General features: G+C 44.6%; 2 protein-coding genes across 2 annotated transcripts; one reads left to right on the top strand and one right to left on the bottom strand.

Moving 5' to 3' along the window:
* Window positions 1–5136, bottom strand: LOC311362804 (inactive phospholipid phosphatase 7-like). The gene is made up of 2 exons (XM_084482684.1): window positions 4486–5136; window positions 1–1946 (listed from the first exon to the last, which is right to left on the bottom strand). The coding sequence occupies exons 1-2, from the start codon at window positions 4988–4990 to the stop codon at window positions 1558–1560; spliced, it is 894 nt and encodes a 297-aa protein (XP_084338810.1). The 5' UTR covers window positions 4991–5136; the 3' UTR covers window positions 1–1557.
* A 1477-nt stretch (window positions 5137–6613) lies between these two features.
* Window positions 6614–10862, top strand: fam78ab (family with sequence similarity 78 member Ab; the record flags this gene model as incomplete). The annotated part of the gene is made up of 2 exons (XM_084483450.1): window positions 6614–8279; window positions 10337–10862. The coding sequence occupies exons 1-2, from the start codon at window positions 7957–7959 to the stop codon at window positions 10860–10862; spliced, it is 849 nt and encodes a 282-aa protein (XP_084339576.1). The 5' UTR covers window positions 6614–7956.
* Between the last annotated feature and the right edge of the window lie 289 nt (window positions 10863–11151).

Here is an 11151-nt window from a genome sequence, read left to right as displayed (position 1 = left end):
TATGATTGCCAATAACATATTTTATATGCATGCACGAATACAAAAAAATGTATAATAAAGAAGGCATTTTAAAAGGTCAACTCTTGAAGCTCATCGTTATAACTGAAAAACAGGGAAGCGCTCCGTAAAAACTCTATGTAGCTAACAAAACATGCAGATGCACAAAACAAGGTTTTCAATCAAACATTCTGCTACTAATAATATCCTGTTAAGTCTATATATTCATAGTTAGTCAATACAAAGTGTTAGAAATAGAAGTAGGCTACTATCATTTATCTTCAATGAACAGTTACAAAAAACGGAGTCATTCACTTCTAATATACTAATCAAAACCATGCGCAATGACAGTCCCACAGACATCCACTAACGCACTTTAGTCGTTTAGTGGAGCAGCCAGTTAACTATACGTACAAACTGAGTGTGTTCAGCCGTTAAGCCGATGCATAGACTGCAGAAGAGACAGAGAAAGAGAGTGGAAGATTGGGCAAAAAAGTTAAACTACCTTAAGCCTAAAATCATGGAGCGGAACTTTCCTAAATAAATTTGAACACATTTTATTCTAGAAAACAATGAATGATTAATATGGTGTATATTTTTGAACATTTCAATCAAATATTACGAATACAATGTTACACATATGTGAAGGACAGGCATTGGGTATGGTTAATACCACAACTTAACATATTCACTTACAGAAAATAAACCCTTTGTCATTTGAATATCAGAGTATCTTATTTTATCAGCATATTAAACCTTAGAATTTGTATTTATCTGTGTACTACACATATCTTGAGGAACAAGGCAAAGAAGAAGAGGAAATAAAAAAAATAAAAAAGGAAAGTATTTCATGCAAAAATGGATGCAATACTTTCAGCCAAGAGCGGGAAAGTATCGAAAGTACTTATTGTTAAAGTAAAACATTAACTTAAAACTTTCATAAAATGTTAATTAAAACTTTAACAAGAATACAACAGTGATACATACACTGTTACTAGCGGAATTAATCTATGATAAGCTTTGAGGTATGTGGGTAGTTTTATTGACGAGTAACTCACAACTTAAAAGCAATTCACTGTACTATGATTGATGTAATGAATTTTTGGATCTCTTTGCAAGACAAAGAAGCGTTTATGAGGAACTAAACCACGCCTTAACACACCTCTGTGTACAATACATTGCTGTAAACCGTAGAACGCAGCTTTAAAACCCAGAGAATCGTAGCATAGTTTACATTGTGTAAAATATGCTACAGAAACGTTTACACCGTAAAGCTACGCTACAAAGCCTCCCGCCCGTTCTTAGGACCACAAGGGTTACAAAAAAAACACAAACATCCGTAGAGCCTCACAGCCCTGAAAAACCTGAGTCTAATAGCATCGTTCACACGTGTGTAAACCACGCTACAGAATCGTTTGCGGTGTAAAGCTAAGCTACAAGACTACCAATCTTAGGACCACAAGGTTACGCGTCAAAACACCGCACCCTCCTTTACGGTCCAAGCAGAGCTTTCCGTGCACAGGCAGCCACTAAACTAACCAGACCCCGGCCCGGCCCGTCTTAAATGAAGGGGCCCCAGCTGAAGGTGCTGATGGAGATGAGAGTCTGGCAGGTGCCGGAGGAGAGCCACACGTTCTCCATCAGGCTGAAGTGGAGCAGCCCGAGCACAAAGCCGCACACCATGTCCGTCAGGTGGTGCTTGCCCAGCATCACGCGGGACACGCCCACCAGGAAGGCCCAGAGCACCAGCAGGATGCGCAGCGGCACGGCCAGCACCAGGTGGGACAGCAGGAACTTGGACACCATGGCGGCGCGGCTGGCGTGCGCGGCCGGGAAAGAGTACATGTCCATGGACACGTAGTCCAGGAAGCCGGGGGTCATCTCCCAGGGACCCCGCCTCTTCACCAGCCGCTGGACCCCCGCGATGGTCAGCACGTCCAGTAGCAGCGCTATAGGTAGGGGTGGTGGGGAGGTGGGGGGGGCAAAGGATTGGTTAAAGAGCGTCCATTGATTGTTGCAAGAACAAGGGAGGTGTGTCGGGATGCACCTCTGCTCAGTTGGGAGAAACATTCTTCTGTGTTAGGTGGTCATTGCCATCTTTTTTTGCTCCATATAATTTAATTTATCATTCATATTTTTTATACTGTTTGTATCATTTTGTTTGCCCTATTTGTTGTTGTTTGTTCTGTTTGTCGTGTCTTCTCCTTACTTTAGCGTTTTGTTTAGCATTATCCCTCAGCGTCTACTTTGTTGTATCAGTACTTTGTATTTTTATTGTATTTTATTTATCTTTATCCTGTGTTTTTTCTACTGCCGTTGGGCTACTGCAACAAACAAAGATTAATGAAGTTGTATCGTATTGTATATGAGTAAAAGGGATGGACAGTTGAAATCTGTGATGTACTTCTATTTATGTTATAAAGCTTATTCAGCTTATTCTACGCTGATAGAATGGCTGGAGAGTCTATTTTCCCTCTTGGCTACGTAGCCAAGCGGGTACCCCATTACTGCGCACTAGCGTGGCCAAACTAGCCTCTCGCATAACCGTGATGCTGCCAATTTACTGTGTTTTGGACATTGAAGACGTATAAACAACCCCTAAAGCATGGGGGTTCATACGACACCCCAACTGCTTTCCAAGGCTAACTTTTTTAGCTGACTTTGATATTAATATACGGTTTGACAATTTCCTGCCAAGATATTCGGTTGGTGTGTAAGTGAATACATCCCTCTGGGATACGGTATGGTTATTTTATGTTTTTAGATCTCACCCTGTCGTTGAAACATATTTCATATTGTAAATGTTCCCATCTCAGCTTTTTGGACTTTAACGTCAGTAGTGGGATGAAGGATGGTGTCAGTGGTTTCAGCATAATCATACATTTGAACGGCGATGGTTTACATATTATTATTTTACTATTAAGTCATCATTCATGGGCTCGAACCACAACCATTCAGCTAAGACACACAGAAAAACCAAAAAGCAACTTGAGGAAGACATGGCCAGTTAAACCCATCCATCAAAACACAACTTGTAATATGTTTGGAGGCTTGTTATTTAGTAGCACATGGAGGGATTTGGGCCTGTAATGTCAACACTGTCCTCAAGTAACGCTATTCTATTATTGATACAGAGATACTCCTCATCAACTTACAGGACTGTATGTCTGTACTCTGGGTTTGGAGACTGACAAGGACTATGTGCATTAACCTTACTTGACTGGATATGTTGAAACAGGTTTTAAGTCATATTTAAATATAGATTTGTTGTAATAGTACTAGTAATAGTCACTTTGATAATGCTGTTCATATGCATAAATGCAAAGGTCCTACGAAGGACCTATGGTGCTTAACATGGAAGTCATTGAGAAACACTGTCACAAGTTAACTGTACTTGTATTTGTACTGTATTTGTTGAATAAAATAAATAACATCAATAGAATTAAAATGTTGTCGTATAACTAGAACAATCCTGTCATTTCTCTATGATGTCATTACCAAAAATGCTGGTTTGGTAATAGTAAATATATCCGAATATATATATATATATATCCTGAATACTTCCTTCTTTGGTTGATATTGTTCAGTTTCAACCATTAACTTAATTTCCTTCTGTCCTGCTCTGTAAAGTAGGTCCAGGCTGCTTGGGTTTTCTGTTAAATTTGCCAGATGGTTTTAAATAGCCCTAGACTCATTAGTCGACTCACAACCATTATACTGTAGCGCCAGAGCCCAATATATCACCAGCTTGGTGATGATGTGGTACTTTGAATCAGGACTAGCTGGGCCCACACATACTGTGCCAAGCATCAACATCAAGCCATGGCGCCTTATATAAGCCAAAGCCTTAGCAACAGTTAGTCCCCATCTTCTTTGAGCCGTGTTTCTAACCTGATACATGTTGAACTACAGGAGACCTTCAGAAGTCTATGCAGGGTGCACTAGATGGCATTTTTTTTAATTTTGTAATTATGAGATAGTACATGTAATGACTTAATAACATGTTAATAAATGACTTAATATATGACTTAATAAGTCACTTTCAGTCACTTTCAATTTCTAACAACTAGACACAGGAATGTATATTCATGCATTTATCCTGAATACAGTGACTTAAGCATCACACCTGTTCAGTTGGGGGTTGTGGTTGTTCTGATTGGTGAGGGTCAATGGGTGAAGGTCTTATAGGTTCATATTTTTTGCTGGATAGGCCAAGGTCAATTTTAGAGTTATGTTTATGGTTAAACGACAGCCGACTTCTAAACTAAATTCGCCATGATGGAAATGTAATTGAGTAATGCACCAATATTAATGACAGACGTAATAACACGTCATTATAACGCAAAAACAAATCAGGTTTAACCACAGAAAGAGTTAACTTTGTTCCAGGGGAGCGAACCCAAAAACAGGTGGCACAGCTTAGCAGTGTGGGCTTTGAAATTGCACAAGGGCAGGATTAAGCAACAAGTGGAATCGAATTTAGCCTACCCAGTAGCAGGTTGACCAGGACCTCCTGTCCGGCCAGCGTGTTACTCCTCGTGAGACACACGATCGTGCCAATGATCCACGTGATGCCAAAGCCGGTGAGCTCCAGCAGGGCGACCATGGAGCGGCAGCCCCCCCAGGAAGACGAGGTGTAGGCGCAGACCCCCATGCGCTTGGATAGGCTGATGTCGATGGCTAGCAGTGCGTTCATGGCTATCCCCTTGAACGAGGGGTTGAGCAGCATGCAGTCTTCTTCGGGCATTTTCCCCGGCTCCTTTTTGTCCTTGTCCTTGATGTTGTTGTTGTTGTTGGCGCCGGTGTCGGCGGGCTCTTCGTTCGACTGACTGGTCTGGGGCTTGATCTGCGACAGTCTCCGGGAGCTGCCCCGGTTCTCCGCGGCGGGCGCACCGCCCCGCAACGGCTGGTTCAGGGACATGAACTCGGGTCTGCCCAGCACATTGTTGCGGTCCCGCGTCCGAGATCTCACGCTGTTGCTTGAGGACGGCATGTCGGCCTCGGGTCCGGAGAGACGCCAACCAACGCCTATGGTTGACAATGTGTTCTCAAGGCGTTTTAAGTAGTACAGGCGAGATCACAGATGACAAGTTGTCGCAGGAAGGAGCACGCTTGTAGAACAACCAGCTCGTCCTTAGCTGTAGCTCTCTATTGGATAAATTTAGACTGATTGGAATGCGCGTTAGCCATGCTGTTTATACACCGCGACCCGTGCAGGCACAGAGAGAGGGAGAGAAAGAGAGAAAGGGGGAGAGAGAGAGAGAGAGAGAGAGAGAGAGAGAGAGAGAGAGAGAGAGAGAGAGAGAGAGAGAGAGAGAGAGAGAGAGAGAAAGGGGGGGGGGTGATCATCTGCCTCGGCCAATCCAGCGAAACAGGGTCTACAGCGTGGAAACAAAATCACATAATAAGAACATTGTTGTTATTCGATAACGTCGCAAGCCACAATAATAACAACAACACAACGACACACATCTAACCACTGCGTTAGGCCAGATAGCCTAATCGGTGGGTGGCTGTAGCGTAGCCCTACATCTTAAGATGACAATAACAAACTCATGAGGTGTTATTTATTGTGCAGGAAATTGGCTACTTCGAACTGATTTTTACCAGACGATGGGTGAGATCGGCCCGTACGCCATCATCATCATCATCATCACTGGGATGTATCGCACGGGTTCTGCGTGCGTCTCGGCATCCGCGGAATCCTAGGCGGCACAAGCCATTTTTAGCGTGGACGGATATAGTCCTACACAAGCAAAGAGAAAAAAAAAAGAGACATATGCGGTTACAAGTATCCGGGGGGGGGGTAGGGACGGAGTAGGACGTTTCTTCACCTCCAGTGACTGTGCAGTGCACCACCTGTGTGTGTAGGGCTAGCTACCGCTAGATATGACGTAGTGGACGTGAATCCTCTGTTTTTTTGTTGCGTTGCGCCGGACGGGGAGTTGTCCAAGGTGCTTAAACGCACAGGAACACGGCACAAGCGCGCACTACGCTTGCTTCTTGTGTCGCGCATCTGGCAACCCACGTTCAGAGAAAAAAAGATGATAGAAAGTATTATTACCCTTTATATGATTATATGATCCCCTGATGATATGATTGACCATAAAACAAAAATAATTATTTTAAATGTTTTCAAAAATGGATATATTTGTAATAGCTCACGCTCCAGCCGACGCCATACAATAAGCTATGAAACTAGGCAATATGGGCACACCTACTTAATGATGAACTGTAGTTTATTAAAATGTGCTTCATTTTGTAACGATATCTGCTTTGAATACTATAGAATTTAGGCCAATTCATTATTTAGGCTATATTATATTATAGATAGTCAATATTATGGACTAGGCTACTCGTTATATTCCCATGTCAGTGCATAGGCCCCAACCCATCACTTTGAATGGCAGTTGATCATCCCCCGAGCTTGCCGTCACTCAATACAATTTAAAAAATACGGAAAAAAATCAAATCGATTCGATACGGAATCAATAGCACACTACAATTCCCATCAGGCACCGGGTCTTCTGAACGGAAGTCTCGTCTCAGATGTACTTATAAAGCAGCTCGCTCTGTCCAGGCAGCCCGAGAGAGCGAGCAGTGCGGGAGGGTGAACCTGCCGCGGACGTGGAGATGGGACGTGCACGGGGACATATCCGTCGGTGTGGGCATTCTGGATAAATTGACCCGGCGCGACGGCGGAACTCCGGGGGTGCACGCGTTCAAGTCAAACGATGTGACCGTTTGCATTCATCTCAAGAAGGACGCTGTTTTGTATTTTTTTTTTGTTTTGTTTAAATTTCAAATTATTATCATAGGGTGCTAGAATATCCCGGAAACTGGGACTAAAAGTTGACCTAGGTTGCCTTTGGATTTGACTGGGCGACAACAAGGGTGAACCCGACATGCGTGTTGAAGAGCGGCATGTGTGAAACGGAGGAATGAGAGAGCTGCCGTCCGCTGACAGAGGGGACGTGTGTCGGGAGATAATGGAATTACCTCTCTGACCACACACACGCAAAGTCCGAGGAACTGTATCAGGCTCACTGTGTTGAGTCGGGTTTCAATCCGGTAAAATTGCTGATTTTATATACTGCTGATTCTGCTTCTGCACCGTGTCTTAAATTACCAATGGAATAGGTCAAAAAGGAACCAGGGGGGGATTTGAATTGATCCATAGTGCTACCCCCTTTTTTGACGAGCATACTGCATATTCCAAGGATTGTAGCCTGTTTTAGTGCAAGCTTACACCAACGTCCTTTTAAGTCATCCCTTATCCAAAAAGAAAGTGCACGTTTTAACGAACACCTATGTCCCACAAGGCGCCGTGTGAGGCACACTGACCTTATCATGGCATGACACTTTTTTTTAAGTTAAGCTCGGTCTCAAACAGTCAGGCGATGCAGCGGCACTATTTTTATTGGGTGGTGTTTTTAGCACACAACTATACGCACAAACTATAGCATACTAACCCGGCTATCACACCCATAACAAGTTGGGTTTGCGAATTGGCCATCGTCTGCCACGACCAGAAGAGATGCATCCAGTCAAAGGTCGAGCGACTCCCTCCCTGCGCCCGTGGGTGCAGTAGCAGCGCACAGGAAACGGCGAAGAGTCGATAACTGTCAATCGACTTCGAGCGATACACGGAAACAGCACGTGGTTGCGTAAGCGCTTTTTTTTTTTTTTTTTTTTTTTGCATTGATGGAGTTTCGTTTTCATTCAGCGTTAAAGCATGTGCCCGTGAATGTGAAGACAACTCTATTTTTTGTATTCATTTTTTCCGACAGTAGCACTGGATGCTGGACTTGTGCTGGCACGTGCATGGCTGACACCGAACCCGCATTTTGACTTTCTATGCCTATCTTTTGGATTAGACCAACTAGGCCTACTACTACTACTATGTTGACCCAACTGTCGTGATTTTAGTTTTTTCTTTTTTGTTTCGCTGTTGTGTCCATGCATCTTTCCCCCCCAGACCTCTGGACGTTGTTGTGGACTGTGGTGGTATTCAATGCGATGGGCTGCATCCAGAGCATCAGGTGTAAACCCAAAAGCTTCCGAGACAGTGTCGTGGTGCTGGAGGTGAACTCGTCCATCGACCCCAACCCCACGAGCATCGACGAGTCCTCCAGCGTCGTGCTGCGGTACAGGACGCCACACTTCCGAGCGTTCGCGCGGGTGCAGGTGCCCCCCGTGGCCGGCAAGGAGACGTGGACCGTCGGCTGGATCCAGGCGTGCAACCACATGGAGTTCTACAACACGTACGGGAACAAGGGGATGTGAGTAGGCTCGCTGCTAGCCGAGGATCCGCGTCGTTTGCTCTATGGATTTATGTTGATAATCGGTTCACTGAACGCTTTTCAGCATAATATTTGATCTCCTCAGGCGCTGTTTAGCTGAGAGCTTACTCTGTCACATTGAGATATATATTTATCCATTTGATCTAGACAAAGTCGTAATCAGAGAACCCAGTGCAGTATATATGGTTTAGGATGTGTAAGCTATATATAGCCTATTTTTTGTAGATATCCCTCTCTAGTTGGGGTAGTGAGCAGGAGATGAATGTCTTGTATAGGGGGTTGAAATGTTAATGTTGCTTAACGACATGACGAAATTCAGACAATTTTCTGGGAGGGGCAGACCTTTAGACTTGAGACAGTAATTATTAAAAGTCATAAAATAACATGAATTAGACCTACTTTCTAAAGACATATAGCTTTGGTGTGCACATAAAAATGAGCAAATTTATTAATTATTTGATTATTAAAGGCCAATGCTTTCTCTGTATTAAGGGTCTGTTACGGAAAGATAAAACAGAGCGTTCTGGTTGTGAATGTGAATGAGCACAGACTCATGCTTTCAAGAAAGGAGAACAAGTTGTTGTGCAAGAGATAAGAAGGAATATTCAAACTTGCGATACATTGAGAGATTTACTGGGTTTGACAAATCCAGGCATGTCGTGTGTTTCATATTTTCCTCATAATGTCTCCCCTAAATAAAGTTAGAAACATAGGTCACACAGAGGTTAAAGAGTAATTACAGCAACTATAGTGAGTCGCCACAGTTGAGGGAAACAGTTGGTAATACGGACCACATAAAATACTAGGTTTAAAACAAATCTCAAATGCAGAAAATGACTTTAAACTCGTTAGTCCATGTCACTACCGTCACTATATTTGAGCCTGTTAGTCCAAACATAGGGCTGACATGGTTGCAGCTGTAAGCAGCTGTTTTGCTGCTTCCTGTATCTGTATTATTAGCACATGCTAGCCTTTGTGGTTTATCTGAACCAGTCGCACTGAAAGATGTTTGCAGGCCCAAGATTAACCCTTCCGGCCCCCTCCCCACCAGCTCCACCCCTGCTGAAGAAGTACAGAGAAGGAGAAGCAGAGATATAGAGAGAGAAGTAGAGAGAGAGAGAAGTAGAGAGAGAGAGAGAGAGAGAGAGAGAGAGAGAGAGAGAGAGAATTAGAGAGAAGTAGAGAGAGAGAGAGAGATTAAGTGAGAAATATATATGTATTGTGTTAATGGATTTTTTTATTATTAATTAATAGTTAAGTTGTCAGTTTCTCATTGTACTGCGATATGTAACTTGTATTACTGCAACTACATACTTATGTGTTCATATTTTTTGCATTGTGGTGTATGCACATACACACATTGTCTCACACACACACACACACACACACACACATATTTATGGAAGATGGACGAACAATCTCCAAAGAAAGACAATTCTTCTGAAGATAGACTAAATCCAAATCACGTCTGAATATCGGCTACAGGAGAGGAAAATGGTGACATTTATATAACTTGATATTCTTGGAAAATAATGGTTAATATGTGTTTTGCTGCAAGATGGCAAAAATGTATTGAACATCTACCAATAGTCAGCTGTATTATACACCAATAAATGATTTAGAACTGGTTATTACATTATATACATACTATCAAAATTATAAGTGTTCTTACCAATATATATATTGCAGTTATACAGCCAATAAATTCGTTTCTGAAACTGATTTCCTGTAACAGTGCAATGTGTGTGTGTGAGTGTATGTGAGATTGTGTGTGTGTGTGTGTGTGTGTGTGTGTTTGCTCTGCTGACTCACTGCTCTCACAGTGACTAAAAGCCAGGAGATTCCCACTCTCTCTCACACACACACACACACACACACACACACACACACACACACACACACACACACACACACACACACAAGCAGGGTGCTTTACTTTAAAAAAAGACCTTCAAGTCAAACAAGCTCCAAACCAAACCGTCCATCCACATCGCCTCGTCATAACCCCTCCGCTCTCTGGTCCCCCCCCCCTCAAGGTCGAGCTGGGAGCTCCCGGACCTCCGCGACGGCAAGATCGAGGCCATCAGCGACTCGGATGGCGTCAACTACCCCTGGTACGGCAACACCACGGAGACCTGCACGGTGGTGGGCCCCACCAAGAAGGACAGCCGGTTCAGCGTCAGCATGAACGACAACTTCTACCCCAGCGTGACGTGGGGCGTGCCCGTCAGCGACAGCAACGTGCCGCAGCTCACCAGCATCCGCCGCGACCAGAGCTTCGTCACGTGGCTGGTGGCCATCAACCAGGCCACGGACGAGACGCTGGTGCTGCAGACGGTGCGCTGGCGGATGAAGCTGCACATCCAGGTGAGCCCCGAGAAGCCCCTGGGCCAGCGGGCGGCGCTGCGGGAGCCCGTGGCCCAGGAGCAGCCCCGCGTGCTGGGCAAGAACGAGCCCATCTCGCGGGACGCCATGGTGAAGCCCAACGCGAACGACGCCCAGGTGCTGATGTGGCGGCCAAAGTCGGGCCAGGCCGTGGTGGTCATCCCGCCGAAGTACTGAGGAGGGAGCCTCTTTTTTGGGGGGGGGGGGGGGGCGATGGGGATCGGAGCGTGTTTGATGGGTGGATTTTTTTTTTGAAACGGACTGTGTCTGTTTTGAACGGGCCGGTCCGTTTGACTGGAAGCGGTCCGTCGGTGGAACGGAGCGGTCCGTTTGAACGGGCTGGTCCATTTTGAACGGGGGCCGATCCACTTTTAACGGGCTGATCCGTTTTGAAACGGACAGATTCATTTTAATTATAGGACAGAGCGGTCGTTTTGAACGGGAAGGTCCACTTTGAACGGACCGA

Source organism: Micromesistius poutassou, assembly GCF_964030765.1.
Source record: "Micromesistius poutassou genome assembly, chromosome: 18".
In the NCBI taxonomy this organism is placed as follows: domain Eukaryota; kingdom Metazoa; phylum Chordata; class Actinopteri; order Gadiformes; family Gadidae; genus Micromesistius; species Micromesistius poutassou.
The sequence above is the reverse complement of the archived record's forward strand: the minus strand, read 5'-3'. Positions and strand labels throughout refer to the sequence as shown.

Excerpts from the sequence above, each read along its gene's own strand:
- LOC311362804 (XM_084482684.1), bottom strand. The coding sequence starts at position 4,990 with ATGCCGTCCTCAAGCAACAGCGTGAGATCTCGGACGCGGGACCGCAAC. Across the intron at positions 1,947-4,485 it reads CCTGGTCAACCTGCTACTGG|CGCTGCTACTGGACGTGCTG; the intron begins GTAGGCTAAATT and ends CCCTACCTATAG.